This window comes from Numenius arquata, chromosome 7 (genome assembly GCF_964106895.1).
Source record: "Numenius arquata chromosome 7, bNumArq3.hap1.1, whole genome shotgun sequence".
NCBI classification, from domain to species: domain Eukaryota; kingdom Metazoa; phylum Chordata; class Aves; order Charadriiformes; family Scolopacidae; genus Numenius; species Numenius arquata.
Window position 1 is genome coordinate 52,375,441 of NC_133582.1, and position 15,776 is coordinate 52,391,216.

Consider the following 15,776-nt stretch of genomic DNA (forward strand, 5'->3'; position numbering starts at 1 on the left):
GTTGTCAGTTGCCAAAAGTTACACCCCCCACCCCCCACAAATTTACTGGGACTATCAACATTGTTTAAGAGTCTCAGGATAGTTACTCTGGGCTTACTGCCAACTGTAATCAGGACTACTTTTCTAAAACTCACACTTCAGTATTAAATACATATATAAGCTTTGTTTATGGTTCTCTCCCATACATACCTGCTTCTAGAAATTATTTGCTCCCAATGATTACATTTTGGTCAATTATGGGAGAATGAGCAAATGGAAAGTTAGTGCTGAGTAGATGACGGCAGGAACTTGTGGCAAGTCAACTGTTCTACACAAAATCACCCACTGTGTGCGTGCTCATCTGGCACAATTAACACAGACCTGCTTATCCTTCTCAGAAATCATGGTTCAATCAGCCTAAGAGTTCCAAAAGCCAAAGCTATGAAGAATTCCGGGATGTCCTGGAGTCATACAAAACTAATGGGTTTTTATGTCACCAGCTACCTGGAAGCGCCCATTCCCAAGGAACAAAGTTTTATGAGAAACAAAATCAGAACACAATAGCAACATTAAACAAAAATTCTCATGCATTTGCAGATGTATCCTTACTTGGTCTACAACTTAGAGTAACTGAAGACAGTAAAGGCAGCCTTAAGTTTCAACATAGCAGGAGCGTCACCGTCACCTGATCTTATACTGCTGGTCAAGGTAATGGGCAGCAACAAAAACGTCTCCATTGACAAGCAGAAAGGAAAGCGCACAGAAGAGACCAAGCTGGCACCCTTCTTCCCCATCGCCAACCAAAAGGCTGGTTACTACCTTGTGCCGTACCTCTAATCTATTAATAGAATGGAAAGATTCATATTTCGTCCTTGGGATAGGGAGGAAGACCAACCAAGGCTGTCTCACTGGGCTTTTTAAGCGCTGTATGGCTCAGAAGTACAAAGGATGGCAGCCACATCAGCTCAACAGGCTGACAGCTCTTCTTCATTGGGAAGGGAAATGGAGAACCACCTTGCTGTTGATGCACAAAACTATGGTTGATCCATAATGGTAAACAATTTACAATTCTAATGACACAGAATAGAAACATGATCTTTTTGATGCATCGCAGACAAGGTACCATGGGTTAGATCTTATTCAGTACAAGACAAAAAGCATATATGCGGATCGTTACTCAGGAACACAAGATTCCTTCAGGCAAAAGTAAACTCTGCACCTCAAACAAGTCTGCTACAAGGCTGATGAAGAAAAAGTTTGCATTAAAAAACAAACAAAACAAGTAGCACACAAAAACACCTCACAAAGACTTTTAAAAAAATGAGACACATTGAGACTCCTGTACAGAAGTTTTGCATCAATTTGGACAGGTCCAAGATATTTCACTAAAGAGGGTAACTTCAGTTCAAGTAGAAGAACCAAGTTTAACCATGAAAAAAAGAGTACACTAAGACTTCCTGACTTTCTCTGGATTTTTCTTGCGTTCCCCCTAACACTTCTCCCCCCACATCGTCTCACGTTCTCTTCTTGCTTAGTTGGATCAGTGACCAGTTTGCAGCCATATTCAGGCTGATCAGGCCCCTGTCAGCTGCTTGTTAGAACAAGAATTTATTAAGGTCTCTCTCTCCTCCCAAGCAATTGCCAAAAAGGCCTGTAGGAAGTCAGTATCTAACACCTCTACCACACGTCAAATATGGCTGAAGTTAGCAGAGGAAAGCAAAAACAATATCCAGAAAGAAATAAAAATGGGGGCAAGGCAGGAAAATAAAAACCTGATCAACCTGGAAGATAATTTTGTTTTGAGCAAACAGCCAAGTACAGATGCACAGAAAATGGGTGCTCCACTTAGATCAATTCACAGCGCACATATCGCTGTACGAGTTGTTTATGTGCCAGAATGGTCCGATGAAGAGTGGAAACGTGCAAATAAACACACACACAAAGACAAATTCTAGATTCTTTCCCTGGTGCTAAGTAAGAGATGTTGCACTTGGAAACAGAGTAACTCAACATTTGAAATGAAAAAGTGAAGGTAGTAACAGTGCAGAGATGTGGTTTGTAGGTTTGAAGCAATTCTCCCTAATTCCCTGTCCAGAAAACACTTCTGGGAAAAGCATTCAAGTTTTTTCCTCCGATTGTTTACGAAGTTATTCAGCTGCACAGGAATGTAAACAGCAACTACAGCAGGCGAGTCTGACTTGCCAGACCCCCTCACAATTTGCTGACCTATTCTAGATCCAGGCTAGATCTCTCATCTCAGGTTAATAACGTAGACACGTTCATCATCGTAGGTAAACCACCACCAAAACAGCCATGAAGCGGAGGAAGCGAATACAACACCCTCGAGTTCTTTAACTAATTTAACATGTAGTAACAGAAACGTGGAGAGGAAGAAGACATAATTCGGTACATCGGTAAAATTTTAAACAAAGCAGTGAGACTCCTGAACCTTTTCTTCTGGGAGGGAATCCTCCTCCAACAAAAGGCTCTACTCCTTATTTGTTTAAAAATGCACAGAATGACATCTTTAACAGCTCATTTTAAAAACCAATACAACAAATGGTAATCTCTTCATATTTTCATTTTACGTTTGCCGTTTCTTCTGCACAAACCAAAGGGTCTGTTTTATAATGAATTACCTACATAAATCTGGACTTTTCCCTGGTTATTTCTTTAAATACTGCATTAGAACTGTTTTATCTTTGGCATATTACCAAGTCTCTCCAGAAAGATTCTTGCAACTTCTCATTTCCATGCAAATACCTACACTAGACGTACAGTCTATTTCTGGGACGAGCAAGCAACTGAATCTCATGTGAAAGTAAAAAAATAAAGGTATAAATTATTTGATTTAAAGGCACCTTTTCTCAAGTTGAACTTTATTTAAGCCTGTTACATTCTATCTCATTACAAAAATCCAAGCTGTGTCAGCAAATGAGCACAAGACTCTAGCACTGTTTCTCTTGGGTTTGCAAGAGGGCAAAGCACATAGATCAGAAAGAACACCCTGCTAATTAAACTGAAGCAGATCGACTAAAGAAGAGAAGAGCTTGTCATATGTAATATCTACGTCAAGAATGATCAGATTAAATATGCAAAATGTGAAGTAAAGGTGGGCAACAGCATTAAGCTCACATTCTGGATCTCAAACAGGCTGCAAAAGTTCTGACAGTTTCTCTAATTATTCAGAAAAATGGACATCGGGGGCAAAAGGTAGGAGGGAGAAATACATTTTTCTCCATTATAGGTGCTGAGCACCAGGGCTAAAATCATGCCTGTCTGAACACTGATCAGTTTCTGCAAAGGTTAATAGCAATTAAATGTGGCAAACTAGACTAAATGAGAAACAGGTCATGATACCACTGTACTTGCAAAGAGCACAATACTTTGCAGAAAGGTATTCCTTGTTTAATATTTTTTAAGGTGCAAGAGCACTTCGAGTAAGAAAGAATAATAAGTCTGTTCCTCTTCAAATGAAGACATACGGACCAGTTTATTACAGAAGCCAATTTACTAAAACCATTTTTTATACTAGAACGTGCAAGTTAACTGTATCAAAAAGAAAAGCTAACTAGTTTCCACTTAAAATATAAAAAGCCCTAAAAAAAAGAAATCAGTGAGAATCTGTCACTTTCAGTTTAATCAGCTCTAGATAAGTCAACCAACTCTTCCAAATAGACGTCTAACAGCAAAAAAACATCAAAATGGAAATTGATAAATGCAGATTTGCAAAAGAACAAAAAAGATTAATACATTAGAATGAAGTATCTAATATGAAACAAATTTTCATTCAGCACTTAATTGAAAAGATTGGTATTGGGATCCTTTAAATTTATATTTATTCTGTTATAATTTGGATACAGGAACTAAATTATAAAGATGAGTAAGACCTGGCTACATTTTGAGCCCTCATTCTACCACACGAGAGAAAAATCAGAAAGAGTTGAGATTACTTGGATTTTTTCCACTTTAGTATATTAAAATCCTACTGTCCTAATACCAAAGCAAGCTGTCAGTACCTCAGGAGACCAGGGGAACAACTATATTATCATCAATTAACGTGCAGAGCTTTCTCCTTGAAAGCAAGCAAAATTCACCTAAAACAGCGTTCAGGGAAAAGACAAATTAAGTCTGGATTTACATAACAATAAAACAGGCCTATCAGATACTGAAAACCTGTGTGCAACTCTTGATTACTCATTAGCAAACATACCAAGGAAAGAAAATAATAAAAAAAGGTAACTTGCATTATTGTCCTCAGGATCTTCTAAACCGTCAGGCCGACTGAGATTGCGTGAAGGCTGACTACACACTACATCATCTTCGAGCTCCCAAAAGGAAGGTCTAACAGGTGGTCTTTGGATCTCATCAGGATTAAAAGCACCATCTGCTCCATCTGAAGAAAAATTAATTAGAGCATCTTTGTTCAGTAGGCTTAGTATTTTGAGATTACAGATACAGTGCCTTACATTTAAAAATCAAGACTTAAACACATTTTCGGTTTAGATAATATACAATAGTAGAAGAGAAATCACATTTTTCATAAGGTGTTTCTTTAAAACTTTACTGTATTGATTCTCATCAGTAACATAAAGGCACTCTATACCAGTATAAAGATCGTTGGTGTTTAACCTGCATTAAATGAGCTGCTGCTTTTGAAATAGTGAGAGAGAAGTTATACTGGGGGGAGAGGGCGTGGAATTTACTGACCTCTTCTTTCCTGAATTGCATAAGGGTTTCCATATTGCAGTACTGGTAGTCTACTTGGCACTGCAGGAACTGGTCCATTTTCCTCTGAATACGGGTTGCGAAAATGTGATGTCTGTCGTGAAATCTGTCCTTCCATCATCCTTCCAGCTTGATTTCCTGGTGTCCTGCCAAGTTCCTAAATAATGCAAAGTTTAAAATGTAATTAACCTATGGAGCGAGTCCTAGCAAAGTTTGAAATTTTAATGAAATGTTTAGATTTGATTTTAAAAATACATCTGCTAACCTTCCCACTGTCTTTTCATCTTGATCTAGTGCCAAATATACCACACACACCAAAAACAGTCAATAACGAAAATACAAAGATGATATTTTAAAGAAATTCTTTTTCCTCTTGTTTTGTCATCACTTAATGTAAATTACATTAACAGAACCGCCCCGTTTTTCAAGAAATATCTGCATCCTTTTTACAATGAAGTAAAATCAATTAAATAGGTAAAGAATGGGTGGATTACCAAGAAAAAAAAAGGCAGAGAAGTTTTTAAAAGTTACTATTAAAATAATTTTTCTTTCATATCATGCCATACCATCCAAGAATGTACCATTTTAGTACGTGAAGTACATATATGTATGTGTTTTGATGATTGTTATGATTGACATAATGCCCTATGAATTTGTGAGTGGCAGATATTTTAAGAACTATTAAGTACACTGCACTGGATCCTTTCTGCTATGAAACAGCAGACCATTGACTTCCATGAAGTGTAACTTAACATTAGCTAAGATGAGCTCAAGGCTGTCACTTTCAGTAGGAGATGAAGAATGGGAGAACAAACTTTTGCTCCACGCCCTTCACATGAGCACACACACACGGGGAAAGAAACCAGAATTTAGAAGCAGTCTTCATGTGTTCTCTGCAGTGCAACCTCCTTAGAGTTACACTTACTTGCACATTGAGCTCTGTACATTATTTGGAGGTGTGTTAGATGTAGCCGTGTTTAAAACTGGAAGACAATCACTTTCTTCAAATGCACAGATCCTATCAAACATTCAACTATAACTACACCTATAGAGGCAAAGATCCAGTACTTTTCCTTGTTCTCAGTTCGATTTTTTAAATAGGTGATGAAATATGTTACACCAGTTGAAACCATTTTGTCTGTTTGTGATTCTGCTTGGTGATCATGTTCTACTTGTAATTATTAGGGGTTTTTTAGTTGTTAGTATTATGTCCAAATATTTCTATTCCCATTATACCAGGTATAGCCAAAACCTGCCTTGTCCCTGCTGCTGCTAACACAGCTGAAATTTTTGCATGTTTCTCCATTTTGTGAGCAGAAAGAAGAAAAAGGGATGTTTGGGGTCTTTTTTCAATTAATATATGGTATTATCTAAAATCTTGAGAAGTGGTTTGAGGCTTTCAATGAAGGAAGATACAAAAACACTTTCAAGCTGCACTATAAAGCAGATGATCTAGTTGGAAATCTTTTGTTCTTGCATTCAAAAAAGACAGACTGTACTCTAATAAAAAAATACAATCTAAATGTAAATCAAATGGAGAGGGGAAAACAAGAGAAGAATAAAGTAACAAGACAGGTCAATATGTTAAGTGGTGGTTTCTACATCAATAACATGAAGTTGTCAGCTTCTTAGTGGGCACTAGCAATTATGCAAAGGCCCCTGGATATATATTTGTATATAGCACTAACTGCTAGACAGATTGATTAATTCTCTATCTTTGATAAAATTCAGACAAGTGATTCTAGGATGTAAACCTCAAGATCAGTATTTTCTATTTATATTAACAAATAGAAATTAGTGCTATTTTTCACAAAGGTAACCCAGACTAGGTTACTTATTTCAAATATTTATACTACAAGCACCATAGGGAACAAAACTGCACCTAATTACAAATGAGTACATTTTAAATCCATGAGAAGTTGTATTTTCAATTCTCATGTATTACAAGTTGTATTACAATTCTCATGAAAAATACTTTGCCCTCTATGAACTTATGAACAAAGTTCTAATTCATCCTCCTCCTTCTTTATATCGTCACCTACTATCTCTATGTATACTTAAAGTTTAGCAAGGGTTTATATGTGTGTACCTCCAAAATTCAGTGTTTTCATCCACAATATAAAATTGCTGAATTTGAAGGGCTTAAGTGACCTGCTTTATTTAATTCTGTTGTTTAAATATTTGTATTAGAAAGACAATTAATTCTTTCAGAAAAGCTCAAACAAAACTCTTCAGAAAATAATATACTTAAAATTCTAGGTTCTTGCATATAATCCATAGAGATAGTAATTATTATAAACTACTAAAGGGTTTTTATAACTTATAAACCCTTAAAACTCTACGCCAATATATATAAGACAGTAATTACTAAGTGACTTAAGTGTGGCCAGTGCATCAGCTGTAATTCATCCAAAGAAAAGTATTTCTCATCCTTCCATTTAATAAAATGGATAAAGTGAGAGAGAGCAGGTATGCAAGAATATCCGAAGGAACATGCCATTTACAATTCAGAACCAAGCAAAAGTTCCGAGATGTAAAAATGAAAATAATAATTGAAAACCACAGATTGTTAAGACAGATATGCTTTCCAATCATTTTGTTCCTTCTGGTTAGCATTTCCTTCCCATGTTTAATATTTGCTAATGTAAAATTAACAAAACCTCAAAGATAGAAGTTTGCCTTTCCCTGAAAAGGCTTTAAATTGAAACTTAAAACCAAGACTTCAGTTACCAATTTAACTGCACGAGAAGTAAAATGTCTCAGTTACTAAAGAGGAAAAACTCAGTATATTTTTCTTGAAAATGAGTAAACTTCAGCCCAAACTCTGGAATACAAAAATGCAAAAATCAAGTTCCAAGAACTACTCTGAAAACAAAGCACCACTCAAATGAAAAAAGATGGAGATTATACATTTACTGTTCTACACGTACTATCAGGTTTCAGACATAAAGGGATTGGACTCCCAACAGCAACATCATAAAGTAATTTTCAAACAGGAAAAAAAGCAGTATGTACAAACAGCAAGGCAGCTTACGGAAAGTTATCTTTTTGGAGCACTGACTGTAAAAACAGTAATGAGTATTTTCTTTTAGAAAAACCTTCTGATACAGGACACCACAATTTCTGCCAACCACCCTCCAAATAAAATATCCTCCTGTAGATATAAGCGTTACTCTAGATTTATAGATTAAATTGCATATATGATTGAAATGGTTAAGGTTAAGTGGTTAGGATTACATCTTAAAGTTTTAGTGACTGTGTAAAATCTAAATAATTAATCTTTACTCAATGCAAAGCAGGAACAATTAATTATCAGTGAAATTAAGATTTCCCTTTATAAAATCAATTTCTTCTGCAATACGGAAGCAGTTTAGAATGAGAGGCAGTGGCATTAATACTTTAATTTTAGAATCACATAAGATTAAAACAGAACGTAGATCAAAGTGACTGTAAAAAGGTGCTGTAAAATAGCCTTAGCCAGAAGTTGGATAGCTAGGGTAGAGAATGATTTTTAAAAAAAGTAAAAAAAAAAAAAGGCTATAGAAGTATGTAAATAAAACAGAAACCAAGTAATTGTATAGGTTTGAAGAGACAGCAAATGAACATTTTTAGTATGAATGTTTGCTGACATTTACAAATAAACACCGATAATGGAGTATAAATTGAAAAGCTGTTTACTATACTGTGCTTAACCGTTCAAAGCTTGGTTCCAACCTAGCAAAGCACTTTGATTCTTCTTTGTACCGTAAATATCTATAAATTTGGCAGACAAAGTTCCAAGCTTTTACAAGCTCCATACATTATTATTACAGTTGTTCTCCTTACGTGCTGTGTTTAAAATTACTCCCTCCAGCTAAACTAGATACATCAAAACTCAACTTTTATTTTGCTCTTTTGAATTAGAAAAATATGAGAAATCCATTAAAAATTACATCTTTGGTAAAAAAAAAAAATCTTCTAAATACCAACTACCTGAGAACCTAGAATTTTACAAAACACTTAACTAGTTTAATTTGAAATTAGTTTAATTTCAATTTATCAGTACGGAAATTCCTGTTTTTACTAAGTATCTGTTCATACTGGATTTAAGTAATCTGAACAATCCTAACTTTTCCACAACATCATGCAATACTAGCTGAATGTAATAAAAGACATTTTATTATTTCACTTTTCAGTAAAACCTAGCTTTGATTAATTGTCATATAATACCCTAGAGGTACTTCCAACATTAGAACATTAGCATTAATGTTTCAGAATGTCTGGTTTAACAGTAATGGTAATTAATTTGATTAGACCATGAACTCTTGAAAGTAGCAGTCCATTTGCTATCTCGTATTTAAAAATCAGAGTACTGTTTGTGCATCTTTCTTCTCTGATAAAGACATTCTTCCAGTTGTATTTTACTGAAGTCACTACTGTCACATGTCAAGCTCCTCTTATTATTACAAGCAGTCAATAAGAGAACTGCAGATGTCAAAAGGATTTGGTTGTATGCACACATCATGAAAAACCTGGCGATTATACTGTTGAAATGTCTAAATCTCTAGTTATGGGATAACACTGGATAAAAGCAAAAATAATCCCAACCATTGATGGAAAAAATAAACTTTCCAGCTAGGTATGTACCATTCATGTCTTATTCTAGGATTCCAAAGAGAATAAGGTTTCCCAGTTGTGCTGCCTGTCAGCCAGTAACTCCTGAAAGTATCAGGGAGAGAGTCTGTCTGCAAGAAATGAAATTCCTCCAAGTTTTGTTACTGATGCTCCCTCAAAGGGCTAAAAGGCTGCAGTGGGAGCTCAATAATAATCCTTCCTATTTGGCCAAGCAGCACTAAGGTAGTATCAGCCTCTAGCACAACACAGCTGAACGTACTTCACTAAGACATAAGAGTAAAGCAGGAAGGAGGCTGGGAGTCCACTGAAAACTTGTAGAAAAACAGTGATGCTGCTGAGATGAGAAAGGAATATAGAACAAAAGGTGGTAGGAATTCCTATGTTCTGTGAACTGTGTAGCTAGCTGCAATCTCAGATCATTAATTTACAGAGTAATCCCTATCCGCAAACAAATAATTATGTTAGATCCTGGACAGAATATCATTCTAGACAGAAACAAAAGAATAATTTTTGACACCGTAACATTTTGGTTAGATTTTATGTAGAAAATACTCTAGAACACTATTACAGAATAATAAACAGCAACACTTTCAAAGGTTGAGTCAGTTTTAGCGAGTTAGTATACCAAAATGAACATTTTTTAAAAAAATATATTAGTATTATAATAGAATTTGTAGTTGAAAATGCTAATTAATTTTGCCAAAATATCTAAAAGTACATGGAAAAGTAAAGAAAAGATGGAAAGAAATATGGGCAGAAAGAAATAAATACGGAAAGATATGGAAAAAGTATGTTTAAAGAATAAATTCTCACTTAAAAATAAATTGCAGTTCCTTGAATCAAAGAACCTCACAAGCATTAAATTTACAAACTTTAACAGGAATCCTGACAATACCTTCTCACTGGTGAAAAGTTCCAACTGTGACGCCAGTTCCTTTATTCGTCTCTCTTTTTCCGCCAGCTGAACCTGTATGAAAAGAAGTTTAAGGTTCCTGTATTAGTGAACAGGAACTATTTCCCTGCATGTTATATTGGGAAAACATGAAGTTCAGTGATTAAGTTGATCTTTCAGATGGAAATTATTTCGTCTAACATAGTTATATGCAACATCTAGTACTACTACAAAATCAAAACCAACAATTACGTTTATCGACTGAATAACACGAGTTTATCAGCTGCCTTTCCTTGCCACTTTTCAGAGAACAGTTGTGGAATGATACAATCCCAGCATAAAAACCAGGAGTGGTGTCAGTAATAAAGGCAGGATGGACCCCAATGCCCAGAAACAGCTGCAGGTTTGCAAGCCTTATCTCGTTATTTCTGAAGGAATCCATTGGCAACCATTTCAGTGATTTATTTCATTCACTCCTCTCCAGCTCTTATGTCCCAGCACAGAACTGAGAGAACCAAAACCTCCTCTCGCCTCAAAGACACTAAATTTGTTTCATGAACATCTACCTTGTGTCTCTGTTGGGTGCTCCGGGCGGAGATGCAACTGGCACATCACACTATTCTTCCATGCTTCCTTCTTGCTTCAAAATTATTATTTAAATAATCTTTCTGTACAAAGGGCTATTTTATTTCGATTCTGGTTACTTTGTAGACCGCCTCTCCACTTGTTTTTCTAGCATAGAAGCTCAATGCTCTGCACAGTTACATATCTTTTTTTTTCAATTCTGAAATTCCCTCTTCTAGTTCAGGTCAACAGAGAGAAGTTTACTGACTGGGAAGAAAACCTCACTTTTTCTCCCCCACGTGCACCCTCCTGAATGATAGCAAGTTTTGAATTGCAGCCAAAATGCTTTCAATTTTGGAACTTTGCTTTCAATTCATTACTCCTGTTGTTGAGGGGTTAAAAACAAACTTATTTTACATTAAATTATGCATGGCAATCGATCACTGCTAATTAAGAAAATTAAATTGGAAAGAGTCATGTATTTATAAAATTGAAATTAGAGCTTTGAAAAGTGGGGAAAAAAGGCAGCACAGCCTACATAGAGTGCTGAAATAAGCCATAGAGTAATTCAGGATTTTATAAAGAAAAAAGTACTATAATTTCTAATGGAAGGGTGTTCCTACTGGAACAGATATAATCACAGTTTGATTTATCCCTGCTCATCACAACGGGCAAAAATGGGCAGAGTATTCTATGCTGACAACTACCCTATCACCATTAAGCTGAAAACAAGCATAAAAGCTGGTCTTATGGAAATTTGTTGCTCTTATCTTGTCCTTATTGACCTAAAAAGCCACTTCAACATCTGTATTAGTATAACATACCTTCAAAGATTAAGGCCCTTTGTAAGCTAAAGCTGCCCATTACGCTTGATTTTGATGCGTGTGTTACATTACTTTACTAAAACTATAGTTGAGATCCTCCAAATTAAAGTGATTCTCTCATGATGACTTTAAAAACAATATGTCACCCAACTTGCATCTCTCTAATTAATTCAGATAAAATACATTAGACATTACTACACTGGTAACAGAGCATGAAATATAAAGGTTTTGGACGAACATGCCAATCAATATTCCTGTTTGTATTATAGTAACCGGAAATTAGAACTCTTTACCCCTTTTTTTCCTGTAATACAAGATTAACGACATTTAGAGGTTTGTCTAAATCCACAATATTAAAAGACTGATAGCCATTTGGTGACGTACTTAGCAGATCTGTCTTACTTTAAAAAAAAAGCATTACAAGACTGCTGTTTCTACAAGCGCAAAACAATTTCTCTTTACAGCAAAAATATATTTAGTGTTTTTTCCCCCCATTAAAGCTCTTCATTACTTGAACTATTAAAAATGAGCAACTACGTTAAGAACAGGATAACATTCATTGTCATAAACAAAATCTGTAACTTACTTTATACTGATCCTCCATCGCTGCTAGCTGTAATTTTATACTCTCATTGATTTTCACTTGTTCTTTCCACTTCAGCTCCAGTTTAGCCAGTTCATCAGCATAAACACTGCATTTCATCTTCTCCTCCTACAGTAGTTTATACCATGGCATGAAATATTTACAATTTTAAGAGATTTCCCCTCCCGCTCCCAACAAAGACACTGTATAACCCCACGCTTTTAGAATGAGACCATTTACAAATGGCTTTCCCAAGAAATCATGCCTGACTCGTGACTTTAAACAGGACAGGACCACTGAACACTGCATAAATTATGTTCAGTATGTATTTTTTTCTTGCCCAAGTTTTTTTTCCAACAAGCTGATACTCCTCTTTAGCTTCACAGTTTCAAGTTTCTTTGTACCCTAATACTGCACTGTAATCACGATTATCCTTTCAAGTGTCTCACTTCAGTACAAAACCTTCCCCCGTGCAGCTTTTACAACCTAAATATCTTTCATCCAGAAGGTCAAAGGCAAAGCTTTCCTCAAGCCCCACTACAGAAGCAATAGCCTAATGCAAACTCTCCATAGACAGGAGATGAGCAGAATTACATGACAGTTGTTACATCCTGAACAGCGTATTAAAACAGAATAATCTCATTGTGATGAGTAAGAGAAACAAGATCAACAGAGACAAGACAATACCCAGAAAGCATTTCTTAAACAACCCTACAACAGTCAACTTTTACCACCAGCATCACTGATGCAATACTCCATCATCATACAGACAACCAAACCGGTTAAATTAAAATCAAATTAGGACTGACAGGTATTAACATTTGAAGGGCATTACTATTGTGGCTACAGCACTGTTGGTGCCAGCTTTGGTCCGGAGCACCATATAAATGCCTTTATGTACTGCTGAGCCCAAGCTAGGAGGCAGCACCCACTTGGACACCAAAACACTGTAAAAGCCCAGGACAGTCAAATTTGTAGTAGTTATTACACTTGAACAGCTTATCAGACAAACACTACTGTCCTTGTTCCAGACATCAGCTGGCTTACAGCAACGTGATATACTTGATTTATAAAATCAATTACACTTAAAATACAATGGAAGAAAAAAAAGTATTCAAAACCTGGAGCACAGAAGTAGTATTAGTTTTGTTCATTTGTTTTACTGCATCTGGGTTTTCCTGAGGGGTCCTCGTCTGGACCCTCCAACACCACAGGTAATCGAGAGCCAACTTAATAAAAATGTGTTTTCTAATGTTAAGATTTCTATCATAATCACAGAGTATCACACAAACAAGCAAGGCAACTCAGCTGGATAGGCTTTGTGGTTTTAAGACTTAGCACCTATAGCTACTTCCTGTTCAGCTTTACGAAGCAGCCGTTTACTTACTGCCAGCATTTGCTTGCATTTCTTATACTTCTCTGTTTTCTCAGCAATCTCTTTATTCATTTCACGTACTTGCTCCTTTACCATGAATTCCGAAACTATGTCAGATGAAATGGGGCTAACTGTGAACATCGAAGAAAAAACAAGAATATTGATTTTTTTGTTCCATAAATAAAGTTTGTATAAGAGAGATGACTGGGCAAGTTTGACAGTGCATCAAGAAGAGAGTGCTCCACGTTATTCAAGCAAACAGTTTATCAGAGACAATCAGTATCACGTGAGTAGTGATATGTAAGAACAGCAGTCACGTTGGTATGTCTGTGTTCAGTTCTCTCACACACTGAAAATGAACATAAATGTAGACCTACATATTACAAAGGTCTATGTAAAAAAAAAAAAACAAACCCACAAAACAAATCCAAACATCTCTCCCCAGACCTCCCAAGAAAGTAAACACCAGAATATATATATGATATCATCCAACCCAAACCATTCTATGATTTTATTCTTCTGGTTAAAAATACGAAGCGCTTCAGCAATCTACTTCATCCCATCACATACTATAACTAAGTTTGATGGGATTTTATTTGCTTTAGGAAATGCTTGTGTTTACTTAAGACAGGAGGAAACTGACAGAAATTACAAGGTATAGTCTCTATAGACAGAAAGAATGCATGAATTATAAAGTAACACAAACAAAATAGGTCAGCATTTACTGGCATTTACCAATTTAAATTAAATAATACACTAGGCTTAGTCTTAACCTATTCTATGTTTATGTTTTAGAAGATCACTTTTGTAAGAACTTCATAGTTCATAAAAATTATAACCTAGTTAAACATTTTCTAATAAACCACTACTGCCTATAAATCCTGAGAACAGTCCTGAGACTTGACCTTGCCATCATGTAATCAGAGCTTTTCAGTGGATTTGATTGTACAGTACAATGTTACAGTGGACAGTCATTGTAAGAGGACAGTAAAATTATCCTGCTATTGTACACAGTTTGCAAGTTTCAGGAGAATTTTTTTTTTTTAAACAAATTGCTTACTAGCTTGGCAAAACCAGCTGTGTGTTAACTATCAAACAAATTCAAAAGTTCATTCCTACTGACATTAACAAATACCAACTGAACTGTTTTGAAAAGATACATGAAGGTATTTGTGAAAATACCACTCGAAAAAAAGACACAAAACTTTTGGATTAATTTTGACATTTCTAATCATTGATTTACTAGAACAAGTCCATCTACTTTTTACTATAAATACTATTAGGGAATACTTCACATAGACAACACTTTCAGGCTGATACAAATAGATAAAATGTAAGCTGCTGATACCTGGAGATGGAGGCAACTTTTTGTCTGTAACGACGGCAGTAGCTGTCTCAATGTTAGACGCACCTGTCAGTTTCTGTTGATGCCCTGCAATTTTCTTTGTGAAAAGAAATTTTGTTTTGGTATTTAATTAAATTAAAGCCAAAGCACAAAATAGCGTATATCTTGCACTATCATCTCTTCCAAAATTGGACTAGACGAAATTGCTCATTAAAATAGGAGCCAATAATAAATACGCTAACACATTTCATTCTACTAAAACTGAAATTGCCTCAGACTATGATTTTTATAATCTTACTTTATAAAGTTCTTTTTCCCTAGAAACAGCAATTTCTACGCAAATTATTAGAAAAATCTTATTTTCTAGAGAATCAGTTACACTTAAATCCATCAACTTAAATCTAATATTCCATTAGAAAATGGAGTCTGTATTACTATAACACTGGAAGTCCAGCGCTTATAAGTAGTGAAATTTAGTGTTTGTTATCAGATGTACAACACAGCCAAATATGTGGAAGATTTTTAAGGAGAAGCCAGAGGTGTTCTGATATGACACCTCATTCACCATTGACCTTCTGGATGAGAAGACAACCTTAAGTAATCTGTGAATCAAAGCTGGGTATCTACCCCATTTGTTCTGTGGACAGCAGAAATATTTAAGTCTGTTTTTCTTAAGAAAGCACATTTGTACATCTTCCCATTGCTCATACATCTTTTCCTCCATTTTGAGCTCCTCTTGACTCAGTCATTAACTTTCACAAAACTCTGAAGAACTCTGCTCTCAAATCTGTTTTAAATTCGCTAACGAGTTCAGTTACTAGGTGGCATAAGACCCACATCATCATTGCAAAAGCCTCATTTATTTATGGAAC

At 35.6% G+C, this 15,776-nt stretch overlaps 1 protein-coding gene across 6 annotated transcripts in view; it reads right to left on the bottom strand.

The window, feature by feature from the left end:
* The window catches only part of TAX1BP1 (Tax1 binding protein 1), a 60,109-nt gene that overhangs the window by 7,311 nt on the left and 37,022 nt on the right, over positions 1 to 15,776 (bottom strand). For 3 of the 6 annotated variants that reach the window (XM_074150821.1, XM_074150819.1, XM_074150820.1), the window contains 6 exons: positions 14,908 to 15,001; positions 13,572 to 13,690; positions 12,188 to 12,313; positions 10,217 to 10,288; positions 4,690 to 4,864; positions 4,227 to 4,375 (listed from right to left, as the gene is read on the bottom strand). In XM_074150821.1, coding sequence (XP_074006922.1) covers positions 4,227 to 4,375; positions 4,690 to 4,864; positions 10,217 to 10,288; positions 12,188 to 12,313; positions 13,572 to 13,690; positions 14,908 to 15,001 — 735 coding nt within the window. The remainder of the gene's footprint in view (positions 1 to 4,226; positions 4,376 to 4,689; positions 4,865 to 10,216; positions 10,289 to 12,187; positions 12,314 to 13,571; positions 13,691 to 14,907; positions 15,002 to 15,776) is intronic. The other 3 variants (XM_074150824.1, XM_074150822.1, XM_074150825.1) reach the window with 1 other exon arrangement.